This window comes from Corvus cornix, chromosome 28, assembly GCF_000738735.6.
Source record: "Corvus cornix cornix isolate S_Up_H32 chromosome 28, ASM73873v5, whole genome shotgun sequence".
NCBI lineage: Eukaryota > Metazoa > Chordata > Aves > Passeriformes > Corvidae > Corvus > Corvus cornix.
The window spans coordinates 2,257,951-2,276,542 of record NC_046356.1 but is presented as its reverse complement, the minus strand read 5'-3'; the positions used below and the strand labels follow the sequence as shown (position 1 = coordinate 2,276,542).

Sequence of the window (18,592 nt, the reverse complement as noted above, 5' to 3'; positions counted from 1 at the left end):
CCAACGACAGGGCAAAGGATAAGGAGTACCCAGACCTCATTCTGCTCTTTGAACACAGCCAGGACACAGCTCCCCGTGTCCAGGCCAAAACCAACAAAAACCAAGGTCAAACCTCCTGGAAACGCAGCATGTGCCGTGCTGGGGGGCAGGGACACGCAGACTAAGCAGAACTGTTTTCAAAGGATGCATTTCCATGGCAGTCAGGCAGGGGCTGGGAATTATTTCAGCAGGAGGAAGGCTGGTGACACATGTGGAGCTGCAGCTCACACAGCACTAATGCTTTGGAGCTTTCCAGAACCAAAGATAAAGAACTTCTCCCTGTTATCAGAAGGAATGATCACTCAAGGGCACCTTTGAAGCATTTCTGTCGTTTATTATTGGCAACGCCCAGAACTGTAACTGCAAACCCCATCTCGGCATTGGTTTGATTGCTCCTTTGAAAGGTGGTTAATAAATTTCCTGCCCTTTTTTTTTTTTTAAATAATAAAAAAAGTCCGTTGGCAGCTGCCAAAGCCTGGTGGAAGAGCTCCACCCGGTGGCATTCCACAAAGGCACAGCTGGAGCCTCAGCTCTGTGGGAATTCTCGACTTCCAACATTTCTCCTTAAATGAGCAAGGCAGGCCAGGAAGGTTCACGCTGCTTCCAGTTGCAATTTCCTGCCCCTCTCGCCTCTAAGGAAACGTAACTGTCACAAACAACACCACTGCTCGCTCCTGTCTGAGCTCTGGGCATCAGCTCTGAGCCCAAACCCCAGAATACCTGGGGAACTCCCAGGATAGGGGTCCCATCCCTGGCTTAGATGCAGCACCAAGCGCCGAGCCCGGAGTGTGAACTCGCAGGATTCATCCCTTACCCGTTCTGTGAGACAGAACTGTGGCCATTGTGCTCTTGTAAGTGACAGAAATCACTGGGAGGTTGCATTTCTCTTTTGGGACACATGGAAGCAGCTCTTTTCCCCTCAGTTTTACCCATTGTAGGAGATTCTTGATTTTCAGAGGATTCACCTGAATTATTTCTCTGATGAAGAGTGATAAAAATTGTCAACTACAAACAATCCCCTCTGCAACAGGCATCTTGATTCCAGTCCCGATTATGGGATATCTGGAATGACAATCATCGACCCAGGAAAGTTAAAATACACCCTGCCTCACTAAAGGCACTTCTACCATGTGATAACTGGGCTCCTGAAGCTCAGTTATGGCTTAAGCAGCTTCAGAATTTGCTCCTCTTGATGCCTGGTAGATTCCAATCAGGGAGGAGATGGTGCCCAGGAGCCCTACTAACCATGGAGGGAACCTTCCTGCCCAGAGGAATCCTGGAGGCAGCCAGTGGATTGCGTTGGAGAGATCTGCTGTGTCCATGAGGATGCTCAGAACTTCAGCCTTCACCTGGGCTCTCAGCTTCTGCTGGCTCTGAGGTGAAGAAGTGCTGCTGGAAGAAAAGGTGATATTAGTGACAGCCCAGAATGTCCTAATAACTGTGATGGCTACAAGTGAGAACTGACAGATGTGGGTGGATTACAGGAGAGGGACTTTGGACAAGGGCTGGAGGGCCAGGACACAGGAAATGGCTTCCCAGTGCCAGAGGGCAGGGCTGGATGGGATCTTGGGAAGGAATTGTTCCCTGGGAGGGTGGGCAGGCCCTGGCACAGGGTGCTCAGAGCAGCTGGGGCTGCCCCTGGATCCCTGCAGGTGTCCAAGGCCAGGCTGGACATTGGGGCTTGGAGCAGCCTGGGACAGTGGGAGGTGTCCCTGCCCATGGAAGAGGGTGGCACTGGGTTGGCTTTAATGTCCCTTCCAACCCAAACCATTCTGGGATTGCATGACTAGCTGCACAGCCACGGAGGGAAATCCTACCACTTGTGCTGGCTCAGTTTTCTTCTTAACTGGAACAAGATTCTCAGGGACCTGAAAAGAACAGAATTATTTCTCCTACAGCACCAAACAGGAGCGTTTTTTTCCTCATGCACTAACTGCCTCAATGAGGAAGAGCACCTCCTACAGCTTTGGTGCCAGGGCACTGGGGTCATGCCCGCCCCTCCCGTGCCCATCCCGGCCGTACCGCAGGATGCCCAGGAGCAGGGCACAGCCCCACAGCGCCGTGCTCCGCGTCCACCACTTCTGGGAGCCGGCGCGGACGATGCCGACATCCGCCGCCCACGCCAGGTGCTCGCAGGGGTAGTAGAGCTGGTTGGCCACGTTGCAGAGCACCGAGAGCCCCCGCACCAGCGCGTCCTCGCCCTGCGGGGAGCCGCACATGGGGCACGCCCGCGGCGGGGCCGGGGGGGGCTGGCGGGGACCCCCGGCCCCCCGCTCACCTCGGGGCCCAGCCCGTAGCTGCAGCTGTGCCGGAGCATGGCCAGGTCGTCGAAGAGGCGCAGGGCGGTGCGGCAGGAGCTGAGCTGGGCAGAGGCGGCCAGGAGCCCCCCGGGCAGCCCCGCGGGCCCGGGCAGCGCTCCCCCCGCCAGCTGGCAGCCGTAGGACAGCGCCCGGACCTGCGGGGGCACGGCCCGGTCAGCGCCCGGCCCGGTCAGCGCCTGGCCCGGCCGCCCCGGAACCACCGGGTGCAGAGGCCGGGGGAAGGTGATGCTGGAACCAGGGCTGATTACCTCTTTTTCTCTCTTTCTCCTCTCTTTTTCTCCCTCTTTTCTTCTTTCTTTCTCTTTTCCTTTCCCTAATTCGCCTCTCCCTCTTCACCTCTCCCTCTTCACCTTCTTTTCCCTTTACCTAAACTCCATTGCCCTGTGCTCAAGGGCACTCCCATACCCATTTCCATCCCAAGCGCGAATAATTTACCGATAAAACTCTGTTTGTGGACCCTCTGCCTTTGTCCTTCCTTTCCACTAACGAACACTCAGGAATCTCTCAGGTGCTTCTTTCCCCTTTAGGGTGGGTCGCCACAACAGAGTCGGGCCTCGTCGTTCACTGCCCGGGACCGGAGGGCTCAGACCCTCCCTCCTGTCACTCACCATCCAGTGCGGGTGGGTTCAGACCCTCCACTCACCGCCCGGTACCGGAGGGCTCAGACCCCTCACTCACCGCCCGATCGCGGCCCCGGTGCGTCTCCAGAGCGCCCACGAGCCCCCGGAGCGCGCCCGCCGCCATGGCAACACTTCCGGGTGTGGCGTCAGGTGCGGGCGCGGGGCACGCCGGGAAGGAGGCGGACCCGTCGCCATGGCAACGCGGCCTGGCTGCCCCGCGGCCCGGCCGGGCCCTGCAGGGGATGGTGCCCGCCCGGGGATGAGTCCCGCTGTCCGGGCCCCTCACGGCCTCCGCATCCCTCCACCGAGTCCCCCGTCAGCCCTTTTCTCACCCCCGGTTTCCCCGTTCTCAGGGGTTCTAGGCCGGCCCCGCCACTGGGATGGTGCTGGGCCCGGCCGGGGGTGATTCAAAGAAATTTCAGAAACCCAACTTCAAGGGGCCCTTGTGGACAGCGGTCCCCATTGTCTGTCCTCTGACCACTTGCACACAGATCACCGCGTCCCCGTTGTCACCTGGGAGACAGGGAGATCTTCCCTGTCCCACCTTTAGAGCCCTCCCAGCCCCCGGCTGAGTGAGGGAAGGGGAACATTCTGTGTGGAGACAGAGGGAAATCGGGCTCTCTCCATCCTCCTACACCTTCCCGTATCCAGCACCTGGATCCCACCCGCTTCCTCCCGGGCTCCAGTGGGTCCAGTGGCTTGGCACAGCACAGAGTTGCACTCACACTGCTGTTAATTAAAGCTGTTAGAACTACTTGGATATTTTGCTTTCTCTTTTTATAGCTGAGTATCAGAGAATCCCAGAATATCCTGAGCTGGAAGGGACCCTCAGGGATCATCAGTGCAGCCCCTGGCCCTGCACAGACACCCCAACAACCCCAGCCTGGGCATCCCTGAGAGCGCTGTCCAAACGCTCCTGCAGCTCTGGCAGCCTTGGGGCCGGGCCCATTCCCTGGGGAGCCTGGGCAGTGCCCAGCAGCCTCGGGGGGAAGAACCTTTTGAGTAAATCAAGCTTTTGAGTAAATCATCCTTTGTAAATCAATCTGATTTCATAAAACAGGTTCATAGCACTAAGCAGAGCCTCTCCCAGCCAAGCTTTTGCTGTGCAGCCTCAGTCTGGGAGCTGGACTGGAGATCCTTGTGGGTCCCTTCCCACTGGGGACATTCAGTGATTCTGATTGTTCTACACTTGCTGTATCCTCAGATGCTGCAGTTATCCCACCTGATGCACCACATCCGTGTTCCACAGTCTTGTGAGTCACCTCACTGCAATCTGCTGTCAATCCCTTTGGCATTCCATTACGTAAAATGAATAAAATGAATGATTTCTGGGACATGAACCAGTGTCTTGATCTTTCTCCATCGCTACGTTTGTTTTTAGAAGTTGTTTTTCATTTATTTTTGGGAGGAAGGAGAGGATTTTGATCAAAAGCTGTGCTTGTGCAACCTCAGGAAGGGATGTGGTTAGAGCTGGTCATGGAAGGCATTAAGAAAATCCTCCTCTGACGCTGCCTCCTGTTTCTCCAGAAGTTAAGAGAGGTCCCTTCATGCCATGGATCTGTGTTCAAGCTATTTGATTTCCTAAATGTGGAATAGATCACAGCTGAATTGGTCTTTTGCTTGGCCCTAAACTTCCGGAGCAGCTCCATAACTACCACATGGAGTGATATTCCCGTAACTGCCATGTGAATTTCTTAATTTGCCTCCTCACCCTGAGAGCTGTTTTCTGTTTGGGTGAAGGTTTTGAGCAAAGTGCTGACGGCAGAGCCGGCCTTTTCCTGTCTTCAGGGGAAATGTACACAGATACCTGTGACTGCAGAGCTTTTCTGGTACTGCCTCCTAATTTACTGCCTCGAATTTAATTTTTATTTTGATTTCCATCTGTCAGCAGATGAAAGTTCTGTCACAACCACGCAAGCCATGCTGGTGCCACACAGGCAGCAGAGTGACTCCCTAAAGATGTGCTATCTGTAATAGGCTTGGATTAACCACAGGGGAAGTGGGTTTATACCCAGCAAAGCTCCAGCCTGCCCTTAACTCCCCTGGGAGTGTGCTCCTGAGCCACTTGAGATGGGCCAGTGAGCACCAAACCCTGTCTGCTCCAGCCTAAGGTGGGAGCAGAGTCGTAGATGAGAAATATCTTGAAGGGAGAGGAAGGACAGGCAACCAAATCCCTAAGCAAGGGAAGGTCGGAGGGAGGTTGAAGGTGATTGGAGTCCCCCACAGAGGCTCAGAGGAGGAATATTGTCATGGCTAGAGGTGTCCAGCCGTGGTAAACATCTCTGCACCCCCAGCAGAGAGGGCTGAGCATCTGCCAGAGACAGAAGCTGCTGCAGCTGCCCAGGGTGGGGTGACCCTTCAGGTAACAACACGGCTCAGATGTTGGGGCTGCCAGTTCAGTGGTGCCACCTGCCCCTTTCTAAGCCCCATCCCAGTGAGCTGAAAGCTGTTTTGTCTTCTCAGATGAAATGCTCACACTGGGGGCTGCCCAGGAGGGCGCAGAACCTCTGCCAGACTGAGCAGAGAGGCGAGTTCACGTCCAAGCCCAGAAGCCCAGCTGAAATCCTAAAGGCAAACTCCCAAGTGGGCCATGTCCCCATGGAGACCCTGGAAGGGTCCTGTCCCCAGAGGAAGGTGATGTCCTCCCTTCTCCAGCAACTGCTGACGCACTCTGAGCTGCCTACACGGCGTGGGATCTCGGAGCCGTCCTTGTGCTCTGCTCTTGGCCCGTCTGTGTGTTGTCACAGGGAACATCTATTTCTCAGATTGAATGAGGACACAAGGAGGTGTTGTGACAGCAAGAATAAACACTAGGAGATTAGCCCAAAGGCGTGGGTGACACATCCCTCAGGATTGCAGGACCCACGGAGCGCCTCTGGGCAGGCACTGGGGTGGAACAAAGCAGGTGGGGTAGGGGGAAGCACAGAGGAAGGCCAGGAGATCAAACAGAGTGAGAGGCAGCATCAGGGCTGTGTGGGGGATGGAATATTCCCTTATTATCTGTTTGGATTTTGGTGTCAAGGCCTGCAACCAAAGGTCAGCAAACAGTAGGACAGCGAGGCAGCTCTGCCCAGCTTGTGATGAGTGGGCTGTTTTCCTAGAGGTGAGCCCTGTGTTTTTGTTGAGTTGGTCACTCACGTGGGTTTCCTGACTGCTGAGCTTGCACTAACTCTGTTTGGGATCTAGGTGTGTTCCAGAGGGATCAGTGGGGGCTGGTCAGCCCCCTCCCTTGGGGTTTGAGTGAGCAGGGTGGCACAGCTGCCACTTCAGAAGCTCTTCTCAGCCTTTTCATGCAGATGGGTTTGATTCCTGGGAGCCAGCCCTGAAGCCTTTGAGCACGGGGCTAGTGAAGTTTCACAACAGCTTCAGTCTGTGTGTGAGCAGTGCCCGGGCCCACGAGCCTCGTGCTTTCCTTTATGGATTTGACTCTGTATTTCTCAGGAATGGGATGGTCTCTGCTCCACACGTGCTTCAAAGAAGCCATGCACTCACATCTTCCAAGTGCACACAGCCACTCACATCAGTCCCTCATGCCAGCACGTTGTTAAACACCTCCAGTCAAACACCTCAATTGCATCATTTGGTGGAGTATCAGGGACTTGCATCTGCTCCAGGTCTGCCCCATTACTTTGATGTGACCCTGAGGTGGCACTGCCACCTGTGCTGCTGCAAGAACAGCCACACCACAGGGATAAGTGGTGGAATCACCCTCGGAGGCACCAGCTGGCTGGGAGAGCTGTTGCCGGGACTCACTGTGATTATTCACTTTCTTTTTCATGTGGATTTTGGTGCAACTTCCGACAGGGAAAACAAAACTGGCTTTGGAGTGAGTATCTCTGCTTTCTGAACTCTTCTCCCACCCCTTCCAGCAGTGCCCCAGGAATGCCTGAACCAGGAAGGCCGAACAGGCTTTCTTTGATTCCCTTGCTGTGTGAAATCTGCCAGCGCGGTTGGTGGTGTGTGACACCCCTCCCTGCCAGCGGAGCCACGTCCCGGTGTCACGTCGCCAGTGTCTGTGACTCAGAGATAAGATGAAGTCACGTTTTTTCTCGGTTGGTTTAAAAACACGTCCCTCGTCACTGCAGCCCCGTCCCGGGCATGTCGTCAGCCTCACGCACATGAGGTCAACGCTAAAGCATCGCTGCAAAACAGGGGCTCAGTCCAACCCCTGGGAAGGCCTGCAGGGTGGGGCCAGCTAAGAGCCAGGATAAATCCAGGGATTTTGGTGTAGCCTTTGCTCTTCCTCCTTTCTCCGGCAAGCTCCAGGCAGGCACCAGCCTCCTGGAGCAGCGGGGTCAGTGTGGGCAGCAGCCATGCAGCCCCTGGGGCGGGTGCGGAGGTTGGTGGTGAGGCTGGAGGATGGCCAGGCCCACGGCAGCGGGGAGCTGCTGCACGGGCGGGTGCAGCTGGAGCTGCGCGGGGCACTGCGGGTGCGGGCACTGGAGGTGTGTGCCCGGGGCTTGGCCACCGTGCACTGGCTGGAGAGCCGCAGCATCGGCCTCAACGTCGTCTACCGGGACTACACAGCCTGCCAGACCTTCCTGTACCGCCGCTGCCAGCTCATCCCTGGTAAGGCCGCACCATGGGGTGCGTCTGTGTGCCAGGGCGTGGGGTTGGGACCCCCTTGGATGGGTCTGTGTGCCAGGGTGTGGGGTTGGGACCCCCTTGGATGGGTCTGTGTGCCAGGGCGTGGAGCTGGGACCCCCTTGGATAGGTCTGTGTGCCAGGGCGTGGGGTTGGGACCCCCTTGGATGGGTCTGTGTGCCAGGGTGTGGGGTTGGGACCCCCTTGGATGGGTCTGTGTGCCAGGGCGTGGAGCTGGGACCCCCTTGGATAGGTCTGTGTGCCAGGGTGTGGGGTTGGGACCCCCTTGGATGGGTCTGTGTGCCAGGGTGTGGGGTTGGAACCTCCTTGGATGGGTCTTTGTGCCAGGGTGTTGGTTGGGACCCCCTTGGATGGGTCTGTGTGCCAGGGTGTGGGGTTGGAACCTCCTTGGATGGGTCTTTGTGCCAGGGTGTCGGTTGGGACCCCCTTGGATGGGTCTGTGTGCCAGGGTGTGGGGTTGGGACCCCCTTGGATGGGTCTTTGTGCCAGGGTGTCGGTTGGGACCCCCTCAGGCTGCAGGCATCCCCTCTGAGGAGCCTCTGACCTGGTGGGTGTTGCTGACCCACGCAGGGCTGTTTGCCCCTCTTCTCACCTTGGCCGAGGGTTTCTCTCTCTGCTGCTGGTTTCCAGGAGGCTGCTGGCACACCCGGGGCTGGGGAGCACCAGAGATTTGTGGCTTTTGTTGTGTTTGCACAGGGAAGAGCAAACATGGGTGTCTGTCAGCAAGTGTGGAAAGAGCTCTTAGTGCTTCAGTCAATGTTTGTTTTCAGGTCCCTGATGCTGGGACTGCGTGCCCAGTTGGCACGTTGCTTAGATCTGCTGCAAGAGGACAAGCCACTTGCATGCCACAAGCCATTCTTTGTGTGCTTGGGATGAAATGATCCAGAGCCAAGGGATATGGGATGTCTCAACTGTCCATCCGCTCATTAACTCTGGTTTTTCTTAGGAACATGCATGTCTTTTATCCTCCCCTCCAATAACAGTGTCACAGCCATTCCCCTGTTGCTTTTCCTCCCCCTTTCCCTGTTTCTGATGGCCTTGTTACTATTCAGCCCTGGAGATGGCTGTAGGACTTATGCTGAGGGCATTTACTTGTGTCAATGGCCAGGTGCAACCCAGAGAGTGGTGCCAGACCAATCTGGCAAACGTAGAGGTTGCAGGAATAAACTGGAGGGATGGAAAGAGGACTTGAGTTGCCTTCCTGGAGGTGTTCCTGTCTCTGGACTGCACTGGGGGGTCATTTTCTCTATTTCTGGATGACTGTACCCTGCCATCTGCTCCAAACACCTGCACTGCTCTGGAGTTCCTGTCTTCTGGCAGCAGCTCTTCCGTGCTGTGCCTAAGGATATCCCCTTGGCAGCTGCACCTCTACAAAGTGTCCAAATTACAATTAAGCCCTTGCCCTGGAGTGAAGCAGCACAGGTCCTGAGCACTTGGTTGTGCAGTACTTGGTCTGTGTCCCATTAGCCCTGAGGTGACAGGGTGAGTTTTATCCCCCGTTATCCCCGCAGGGAATGTCTGTAGGGAAGGCACAAGCTGCTGCCAGCATGTTTGGATTCTGCTGCTGGGATTGTGTTCGATAGGAGCCCCTGGAGGCATCTGGGGAAGGGCACTTGGCCAAGGGCTGCAGGAACTGCACGAGCTGCTCGGCCTCTCTGGCACCCTGCACACCTGTAGCTCGGAGCTGATGGTTCCTGGCCCTCACTTACTGCGCAGGGAGTGCTGAGCTGGGCTGCCTGGGGGGCAGAGAGCCTCACCAGAACAGGGGGGATGGGATTTTATTGTCTCTGTCCGTACACAGATTCCTTTTCTGCCTTGTGAGTGGGACACGTGTGATCACCAGGGCGTTTTAAGGCAGTGAACGGCAGAAATAACTTCCTTTGGATCCCGCTGTCCCCTGTTCTGTCCCCAACAGCAGCGTGAGGGCCTTCCTGATGTCAGCTGGTGAGAAACGTGCCACCATCCGACAGTCCCTGTGACTGCTCCTTTCTTGTTGCTTCTCCATGAGATCAGCTGTGTCTGCGTGGTGTTTAAAAAATGCAGGTTTTGTCATGGTAACAAGGCAGTGCAGAGGAGGGAAGCCGGGCACAGATAAGCGCCCTCCCTTCTGCTCTCCCCTCAGCTGAGTTTATCTGCAGTTTCCTGGCAGGGTGGTGAGTGCTGGCACTGGGGTGCTGCGCTGAAAGACAAGAAAAAAGTGTGCAAAAAGGATGTTCAGGCAGGGCCTTGAAACGTGTGTTGTGTAATCATCTGAGAAGAGGGAGCAGGAGGAGAGGAAAAGACAGGGGGTTCATGGGCAAAGGCAGCACAAGGAGAGCCCTGGACTCTTCTGCGTGAGGTGACGGGAGGGTGCCCTAGGAAACATAAATAATTCATGTGCAGTGATGTTTTTTGTCCAAGGATCCTGCAGCACTTCCCAAAGGTGTAAGTTCCTGCCCTGGTGAAGAGGCAAACATCCAGAAGCCATTTTATTTTCATGGAGACATCCAGGAGAGTTATAGCATCAGAGCTCTCCTTCCATTGCAGGGTGGCCCTCAGTCAGCCCCTTAATCCTTGTCCATACACAACAGTCCCAAATCCATCAGGGATGGAGCTGGTTCCTCAGTCTGGGAGCACGAGCTTGTGCCAGGCTCTGTGTTGTCCCATCTCATCCCCATACTGGGCTGCTGCTTTACCTATTTACCTACTGCATTCCCTTCTCTCTGGCGTTCCAGGGCCCCTCGTGTGACTCCAGGGTCGGTGGGGAGAAGCCACCAGGTCCCAGCAGCGGGTCAGGGAAGGAGCAGCCTCCCCATGAGCCGGACAGGGTGTCAGCTCCTGCTGGGAGCAGTTCCAGCCTGGCCAGACTCTAGATGGGGCTGAAGAGTTGGAGATCGTGCCCTGTGTGCTATGCTCGGCCTGGCCGGGGCTTTCCTTGGGCACCCAGGACCATTCCTGAATGGAAAAGCCTTGGCTGTGCTCCCACAGCCCCTGCACCTGGAGATCCCAGGAGAGAGGAGAGACCCTCTCTGGGCGCTGGGGTCCCAGAGGGGTCGGAGAGGGGCTGCCCTCCCTCCACACTTGGAGGCAGCGAGGGACAGCCGAGGGCATCGCGTGCGCTGCCACGGGAGGGAGGCTCGAAGGGAGCCGCATCCCGTGGGCGAGGGCTGAGTCACGGCCCAGGGGTGTGTGCGAGAGGCGGGAGGAGGAGGAGAAGGATGCCAAGCAAAGAGGGGGGCCCAGCCAAGGCTCCAGCCCCTCTCACGAGCCTCCCCACCTCTAATGTCACTGCAGGGACACCAGGCGCCTTCCCAGAGCCAGTGTCACCAGTTAACTCGTGCTGTGACGTGCCTTCCTTCCTCCTTTCCCTCTCCCTCTGTAGTGTTTGCTATGATTCATGTTTGCCCGTTGCAGCAAATGGCGGTGCACATAAAACAAACCACAGTCCCCTTCCCCTGGGGAGGGAGACAGACAATTCCAGTCCAGCCTTGGAAACAACTAAAGCAGTGCCAGGCTTCAGCCCAGCTCATTTTTTAAGTGGCTGCCATCAACCGAGTTCAGCACAGCAGGTCCTGCCCGGCATGGCTGGGAGCAACTCAAAAATCCCCAAAACTTCAGCGGCCAAATGCTGAGTAACATTTTTAATGCCTGTTCTGTCTTATCCCCCGCCCGTGCCGGGGGTGCAGGGCTCTGGTGCTCCGCAAACGTGACAACCATCACTAAAGTGGAAGTTTCTAAGGCTGCATTAACCCTTGGGGAGGGCACAGATTCCTTTCTCCTCCCTTTTACAACATCTCGGGGCACTGCTAACGGTGATGTCCACCCTGGGAATCAGCAGTTCCCAGTTTCCACGCTTTCACCCCAGCTGAGCACTGGCAATCATGGATGCTGCCGACGGAGCGAGCCCCTGTGCTATTCCTGGCCATGCAGGTGAAATTTATCACTGGGTTTTGGACACCGATCCCAGCAGGAGCTGGCGGAAAACTGGCGCTCACCTGGTTAACAGGCACAGGGAAGAGGATTGCTCACCCTGTCGTTGCACAAGCTGAACTCCAGCCAGTTCTTGATTTCTTAGAACTAAGTGAAGTGATGTCCCAGACATCACCGCATTGCCAATTGGCCGGGCCGTGCTGTGTCAGGAGCCCAGATCCAGTTGTGGCCTGTTCCGAGCCCTGGGAATGGCTCTTGGGAAAGGAAGGATGTGGGTCAATGTGTGGCGTGGCCCCTGGCTCTGGCCTGCGGGCACTGGAATGAGAGAGGCCGCAACTCCAAGTGAGGAATCCCCCCTGGCCACAGCCAATGGCCGTGACCCTGGGAATGGGGATTCTGGACAAAGATGGGGTGGGGTGTCAGGATTGGAGCTGCAGGGGGAGCTTGAGGGGCAAGGATGGGGATTTTGGGGGGCAAGGATAGGGATTTTGGGGGGCAAGGATAAAGCTGGAGAGCAGGCTTGAAGGGCAAGGATGGGAGGTGGAGGGAGTTTTGGGAGACAAGGGTGGAGCTGGAGGGGAAATTTGGGGGTCAAGGATGGAAGTTAGAGGAGGGCTTGGGGGTCAAGGATGGGGATTTTGGGAGGCAAGGTTAGGAGCTGGAGGGGGAGTCTGAGGGGCAAGGATGGGAGCTGGAAGGGGATTTTTGAGGGGCAAGGAATGGGAGCTGGAAGGGGATTTTTGAGGGTCAAGAATAGGAGCAGGAAGGGAGTTTTGGGGGGCAAGGATGGAGCTGGAGGGTAAATTTGGGGGGCGAGGATGGAGCTGGAAGGGAAATTTGTGGGGCAAGGACAGAAGCTAGAGAAGGCTTGGGGGGTCAAGGACGAGAGCTGCAGGGAGTCTTGGGGGACACCCAGCCACCCGGCAGCAGACAGGGGGTCACCACCCGAGCACTGGCAGCGCTCAGCCCCGTGCCCAGCACACGTTCCCGCGGCGATGTCCCGGTGCGGCACCGGGAAGGCTCTGAGGAGTCCCACTGGGGCTGAACGCGGCACCCCACACTCCAACCCCCCCGGGCTCCGTGCGGAGGGGCCGATCTGCACATGCTCCCTGCCTTGTTTTGCAGGGCCCGGCGGGGCCGCCCCGTCCCGGCCCGTCCCGCCCCGCCGGGGCCGCCCCCGGCCGCGCCGGGCGCTTAAAGCGGGGTCGAGCCGCGCCGGGCCGGGTTGAGCCGCATCGCGCCGGTTGGGGCTGAGCCGCGCCATGATTTTCGACCGTCTCAAACGCTTCTCGATCGTGCTGGAGGGCGCGGAGCGGGATGGCCCGGCCGCTTTCAGCCCCGGGCAGGCGGTGTCGGGCCGCGTGGTGCTGGAGCTGGCGGCGGCGGCGCGGCTCGGGGCGCTGCGGCTGCGGGCGATGGGCGCTGCCCGCGTCCACTGGACCGAGTCCCGCAGCGCCGGCTCCAGCACCGCCTACACGCAGAGCTACAGCGACCAGGTGGAGTTTCTGAGCCACCGCGACACGCTGATGGCACCCCCAGGTACGGCATCCCCGGCCCAAGGGGCACCGCCTGCGTGCGGCACCCCGCGGTCGGCGGCGACAGCGGGAGCGTGGGGGCACCGGGGGGCTGAAACAACGGGGGTGTGGGGCAGCCTGGACACCCCGCCTGTTGGGTGCTCCAGACACCCCAGCCGGCTGAAATCTGGGTGCCTGAGGCAACCGCCGACGCTGGATGCGTGGCACCCCGAAACTGCAGAAATCTGAGTGCCAGGGACAGCTTGGCTGCTGAGTGCATGACACGCCAACAAGCTGAAATCCGGGTGCCTGGGGTGCCTTAGGGTCTGAGCGCTCTGGGCACGGGCTGTGTAGGTCCCTGCAGACACCTCACGTTCTGGGTGCACCCCGAAATCTTGGGGTGCCCAGCTGGACTCTGCTGCTGTGCGGGGCACCTCGGTTAGGGACGGCTTCCCGCAAGACTCCCCCTTTTCTCAGAGCTATTTGTGGTAGGGAAGCAGTGCTGGAAAACTGGAGGTTCCGGAGCTTGTTTTGAGCAGGAGGAAGGGACTGGCCTAAATGATCCCCAGAGGTCCCCGCCAACCCTGGGGTGCAAAGTCTCGAGGGGCACGGGGGCTTGGCTGGCCACTCTCCCTCCAGCTGGGCATCTTGGGCTCTTGCACCAAAGCTGTGGAGCAGAGCCCACCTGGGGAAGCTGCCCGGCTCTCCAAGGAGGTGCCCCTGGGTGTCGTGTGCGTGTCTGCAGACACATGGAATGCAGACAGTGCCCAGCTCCTGTGTCACAGCTGCTGCAGCTCAGCCCTGGCAGAAACATTGCTGTGCCCTCGTGCTGCTCCTTGCTGGGTGCTGCACATCTCTGTGACTCTCGTGGGGAGGCTGCAGGAGGGAGCTAATCCTCCTCAATCTGTTTTGCCCACAGACAATGGTGAAGCCACCGTCCTGCAGGCGGGAAGGCATGAGTTCCCTTTCACCTTCCAGCTCCCCGAGTAAGTTGGCATTTTTGGGGGGAAGAGGACATAATGAAAATGGGTTTTTTTTTTAGCAAAACCCTTCTAAAATTGTTTGTTGCTCATGCCTAGGACCCTGGCCACCTCCTTCGAGGGGAAGCACGGCAGTGTGCGCTACTGGGTGAAGGCCAAGCTGCACAGACCCTGGTCGACAGTGAAGAAAGCAAAGAAGGAGTTCACTGTGATTGAACCCATCGACATAAACACCCCTGCACTGCTGGTGAGCTCCCCCTGCTCCACCCCGGGGCTCTGACGTCCAAAACTTACCCAGGAAGCCCATGGGGAAGGTGTCTGCCTCCCCTTCAGGATTACAATGCAGGCCTGGTTTCCAGAAGGAATATTTTCCCCCATGTAACTTGTGCCCTCCAGCATTACCTGGGCTGGGCAGAGGTCAGCTGTGCCTCTTTTTTTTGGAAACTTTAATGCATTGCAACAGCTTCTTGCATCAGATACCTGAGAAGTTGCTGATGCTCCCCGGCAGGTTCTTGGTGCCAGGGAGGCGATTGCTTTGAGTTTCATCCTTAGTTACTAAACAGCTTAAATATTTCCCTTTCTCCAGGCTCCCCAGGCAGGTGCTAAGGAGAAACTTGCTCGTGCCTGGTACTGCAGCCGTGGCCAGGTCTCTGTGACTGCCAAGATTGACCGAAAAGGCTACACCCCAGGTGAGACCAGGTGCTGGGGCCCTTGAACCTCGGTGGGCCCTGGGGTAGAGCCCAGAGGAGGGGGTTTGGGTGACTGTGAGCTGGCATGAAATCAGAGAGCTTTAGTGTGTGCACCTGATGTGGGCAGCATCCTTGGGACGCTCCTCCTGGATGAACCCGTGTGCCTGCCCTGTCAGACAGTGTGGCCAGCCCTCGGTGGGCCTGTGCAGCAATCCCTCGAGGCAGGACTGGGCTCTGCCTCCCCTCCTCCAACATGTGTGTCTGTTCTGGCAGGTGAGGTCATCCCCATCTTTGCTGAGATCGACAATTGCACGAGCCGTGCCGTGGTGCCCAAGGCAGCCATAATCCAGACCCAGACCTTCATCGCCCGCGGCACCAAGAAGCAGAAGAAGTCAGTGGTGACCAGCATCACTGGGGACCCCATTCCGGCTGGGAAGCGGGAGGTGTGGCACGGGCGGGCGCTGAAGATCCCGCCCGTGGGGCCGTCCATCCTCCAGTGCCGCATCATCCAGGTGGAATACTCCCTGAAGGTGAGTGAGCTCTGCAGGAATTTCCTCCTGCCCAGCTCAGACTGGGAAAACACCACCAGCTGAGCTTCTCTGCTGCTCTCTGTCTCTGCAGGTTTGTGTGGATATTCCTGGGACATCCAAGCTGCTCCTTGAACTGCCTCTTGTCATCGGGACCATCCCGCTGCATCCCTTTGGGAGCCGTACCTCCAGTGTCAGCAGCCAGTACAGCGTCAACCTGGACTGGCTCAGCACCATCCCGGAGCAGCTGGAGGGTGAGCATCTCCTTCTCCCTGGGATAAACCCCCTGCTCAGGACGTTCAAAGTTCTTGACTGGGCCAGTTTTGCTTTGTTTTAATTTAATTTTTTGGTTGTGGTGCTGAATCTCCTGGGTTCCTTCCTAAGGGAACTGGGAGGGTTTGGGAAATAATGGGTTTGAAGCCCTTTTATGTGTGTGTCCCCCATTTATAGAGAGTGTTTCCTATTCCCTGATGGTTCTGCTTTCTCTTCAGCCCCCCCTGAGTACTCAGCAGTCGTGTCCAGCCCAGAGGCCGAGCAGAGCCTGGCTCCTCCGTGCCGCAGCGAGCTTGGGGACATCCTGGAGGGTCCCTTCTTCGCCTACATCCAGGAATTCCGCTTCCGACCACCTCCACTGTATTCAGAGGTGATTAATCCCTCTGGGCTGGGAGGCTGGTGGAGATGGTTGGGGTCTGCCACTGTGGAGGTTTTTGACTCTCAACTTGGCTGTGCAGGTGGATCCAAACCCCGCGTTGGACAGCATCCGCCCACGCTGCATGACCTGCTGAGAGAAGCACATCGGCTGCGTGTGACAGAGTGACAATCCCTTGGGATGGCAGCTTGCACCCTCACAGCACTTTGGTCTGGAAACGGGGATGTGAGACCCCGACTCGGCTCATCGCCCTCGGCCACTCCTGTCGTGATTGTCCCACGGGCCCAGAGCCAGCGCGGTGCCGTGGCCCCGGGCAGGGTAGGAGAACACAAGGGGCTGGTGGTGTGGAGCAGCTCTGTGTGTGGCTGGGCAGGACACAGAGGGTTCATAACTGACCTGGGATTTTGGGATTAGAACAGGGAATACAAGCCGAGATTGCTCTCCCCTTGCCTGCAGTGCCGCGCTCCAAAAATTTCTGTCAGCTCCTGGTGTGGAAAACGGGAGCTTGAAGGCGTTTCTCAGGATTACTGGAGAATGTTTGGACGGTGCTCAGGGTTGGGCCCCAGGGCAATGCAGGTGCAGCCCTTTGCCTGTGGCTCACCAGGACTGTAGGGTCCCCAAGGCAGTGAAAGGTCCTTTTCTGGCTGGATGAAGCAGAGGCCTCAGCCACTGCTGATAATCTTTGCCACAAGCCTGTGGGTGCCTGTGGGGGGAATGGTTTGAGCCACTTAACCGAACTCTGAAGGCCTCCAAGGACTGAGACAAGGACTTGGGGAATGAATTTATGGTCTGTGGCAGTGTTTTGGTGCCATTTACCAAGAACAGGAAAGCTGGTTCCTGAGTGTCAGCAGCGACCCTGCACAACCAGCAAACCAGCCCCCAAACTGGTACCAGCACAGAGGGTTGGAGCTGTGGCTGGTGGCCAAGGAAGAGAGGGGGAAGCCCAGTCCAAGGCTGGTGGCAGCCACAGGTGCTGATGGGAGATGTGGAGTTGGGATGAATCCTTCAGGGCTGGGAGTCCTTGATGCTGCGCCCATGGAGGGCTCGGGGGCCCTGGTGGGGTGAGGACACAGCAGCAACCTGTGCTCACTGGGGTGGGAGCCAGTGTGGGAATGGTGAGCTGGACGTTGTGAGGAGCCAAAGAGTGTGCCAGGGGCTGACCCCACTCGCTGCAGGGGGACCTGAGCAGAGTTTGGGTGCCGAGGACCTTTGCATTCCCTCACTGAGAATCCCTGGCCGTGCACAACCAAAGCCAGCGTACCTTGGGCTCTGTGCTGGGGTTGCTCAGATGAGTCTTTTCTATCTGTGAACACTTTTGTAATGACCACTCTTTGTCTCTACTCTTTTTGTACAACTTTTTGGCGGGGAATTTTTTGTCTGAAATAAATTCTTTAAACCAAACTGTTGCCTGGATAGTTTTCTGTTCCTCTTCCTGCTTCCCGTTGTCTGGAGCCATACTCTGGCTGCTGGGATGTGGGAGTGTTCCCTGCCTTCTGTTCACTGCCCTGCAGGTACCCAGCTCCACCCTGGGCCCAGTCCTGCACTGGGATTAACTGGGTCACTTGGCCAGCACTGCTCCCCAGCAGGATTGTCCCTTGAGCCTCCAGCTCCTCCACATCCGTGCACTTCTGGCACTTTTCCCCTTACCTGGCATGCAGGGCTGCAAGCAAACCTGTTGTATTTTTCCACACTTGCTTCCCATTTGTGTCCAGGCTCTGGGAGGACAGACACATTCTCCTCCATCCTGGAAGCCTGGCAGGGACCCAGCAGGTCCAGCTGGGAGCTGGGACACTCCTGAGCTGGCTCAGCCAGTCCCAAGGAGGGTTGGGGTCAGCCCCATGCTGTGCTGGCTGGGAACTGCTGCTGTGTGGGAAGAGCAGGGGAGGCTCCTTCACCTGCTTCCTGGGGCTGGAATTTGGTTTTTCACAGCATTTCTGTGCTCCACATCTCTGTTGGGTGCGGTAAATCTTGGTGCATGCGAGGCAGGGCTTGAGTCAGGGCTTTAATTTTCTCTTCCACAGACTGTGCTGCTTAAAAATATTGTCACTGGAATGTGATTCCCCCCCCCCTTATTTATTTTTTTTGTTTGCTGAGCTGCTCAGCCCCACAGCTGCATCAGAGCACATGCTCCTGCCCTGGGCCATGGGAGAGAACTTGCCCCTGTGTTTGCCTGCGAGAACCTGGTGCTCCTGCAACCTTTATTCAAATCTGGTTTTTATTTGGCATCCCCGGTGCTCTGATTAATTTTTCCTGGGGGAGGATTAACCGGCCTCACAGGGAATTTGTTTGGGGGGATCGTGTCTGGATCTGCCGCTGGCAGCAGCAGCGGGGGCCGGTGCTGCATGGCCCCTTGGAGATTTTTTGGTGACATCAAAGGGGACTGGAAGCACAGTGCTGCACCCCTGTGACCAGGCTGATCCTAGCCAGCTCCAGCCTGGCACAAGGGAGCTATTCTGTGCTGAGCAGCAGGGATGGCCGGGGGCTGCTGGTCAGCCCCGGATCATCTGCCCCGGCTGCACAAGGGGGTGTTTACTCCCCGGGCCGGAGGGGGAGGTGAGTGCCCGGCACCCCGTGTCTTTCTGGGAAACCACGTCACCCAGCGACGGGGACAGGCCATGCCGGGCCGGGGAACCCAACGCCGGTGGGCAGCGCTCCCGGTGCGCCTGAGGGAGCGATCTCTCCAGCAGGGACTCTTGTAGACACCTCCAGGTTTTTCTTGTACAGTCGGGCAGTAGCGCA

General features: G+C 57.5%; 2 protein-coding genes across 8 annotated transcripts; one reads left to right on the top strand and one right to left on the bottom strand.

Moving 5' to 3' along the window:
• Window positions 1–349: 349 nt before the first annotated feature.
• On the bottom strand, window positions 350–3,135 carry PEX11G (peroxisomal biogenesis factor 11 gamma). 5 transcript variants are annotated; one of them, XM_039566393.1, is made up of 6 exons: window positions 3,039–3,135; window positions 2,318–2,494; window positions 2,062–2,240; window positions 1,857–1,907; window positions 1,285–1,431; window positions 350–1,017 (listed from the first exon to the last, which is right to left on the bottom strand). In XM_039566393.1, coding segments are annotated over exons 1-6 (621 nt in total). In that variant the 5' UTR covers window positions 3,105–3,135; the 3' UTR covers window positions 350–1,016. The 5 variants fall into 5 exon arrangements, with proteins under 5 accessions (XP_039422327.1, XP_039422324.1, XP_039422325.1 ...); XM_039566390.1 differs by having other exon boundaries at window positions 350–1,431; XM_039566391.1 differs by having other exon boundaries at window positions 350–1,428.
• A 3,679-nt stretch (window positions 3,136–6,814) lies between these two features.
• Window positions 6,815–17,254, top strand: ARRDC2 (arrestin domain containing 2). 3 transcript variants are annotated; one of them, XM_039566332.1, is made up of 8 exons: window positions 7,099–7,549; window positions 13,928–13,994; window positions 14,088–14,235; window positions 14,575–14,677; window positions 14,951–15,207; window positions 15,299–15,458; window positions 15,696–15,847; window positions 15,936–17,254. In XM_039566332.1, the coding sequence occupies exons 1-8, from the start codon at window positions 7,294–7,296 to the stop codon at window positions 15,987–15,989; spliced, it is 1,197 nt and encodes a 398-aa protein (XP_039422266.1). In that variant the 5' UTR covers window positions 7,099–7,293; the 3' UTR covers window positions 15,990–17,254. The 3 variants fall into 3 exon arrangements, with proteins under 3 accessions (XP_039422267.1, XP_039422266.1, XP_010409821.1); XM_010411519.4 differs by lacking the exon at window positions 7,099–7,549 and adding an exon at window positions 12,656–13,033; XM_039566333.1 differs by lacking the exons at window positions 13,928–13,994; window positions 14,088–14,235; window positions 14,575–14,677; ... (2 more) ...; window positions 15,696–15,847; window positions 15,936–17,254 and adding an exon at window positions 7,695–12,754 and having other exon boundaries at window positions 6,815–7,571.
• The last annotated feature ends 1,338 nt before the right edge of the window (window positions 17,255–18,592 follow it).

What these genes read in the sequence shown, in the direction of transcription:
- ARRDC2 (XM_010411519.4), top strand. Translation starts at nt 12,757, where the DNA reads ATGATTTTCGACCGTCTCAAACGCTTCTCGATCGTGCTGGAGGGCGCG. An exon ending in TAAACACCCCTGCACTGCTG is followed by an intron (nt 14,236 to 14,574) that starts GTGAGCTCCCCC and finishes CCCTTTCTCCAG; the next exon opens with GCTCCCCAGGCAGGTGCTAA. An exon ending in AGGTGGAATACTCCCTGAAG is followed by an intron (nt 15,208 to 15,298) that starts GTGAGTGAGCTC and finishes CTGTCTCTGCAG; the next exon opens with GTTTGTGTGGATATTCCTGG.
- PEX11G (XM_039566390.1), bottom strand. Translation starts at nt 3,104, where the DNA reads ATGGCGGCGGGCGCGCTCCGGGGGCTCGTGGGCGCTCTGGAGACGCAC. An exon ending in ACCGGGGCCGCGATCGGGCG is followed by an intron (nt 2,495 to 3,038) that starts GTGAGTGAGGGG and finishes GTGCCCCCGCAG; the next exon opens with GTCCGGGCGCTGTCCTACGG. An exon ending in GCTACGGGCTGGGCCCCGAG is followed by an intron (nt 2,241 to 2,317) that starts GTGAGCGGGGGG and finishes GGCTCCCCGCAG; the next exon opens with GGCGAGGACGCGCTGGTGCG.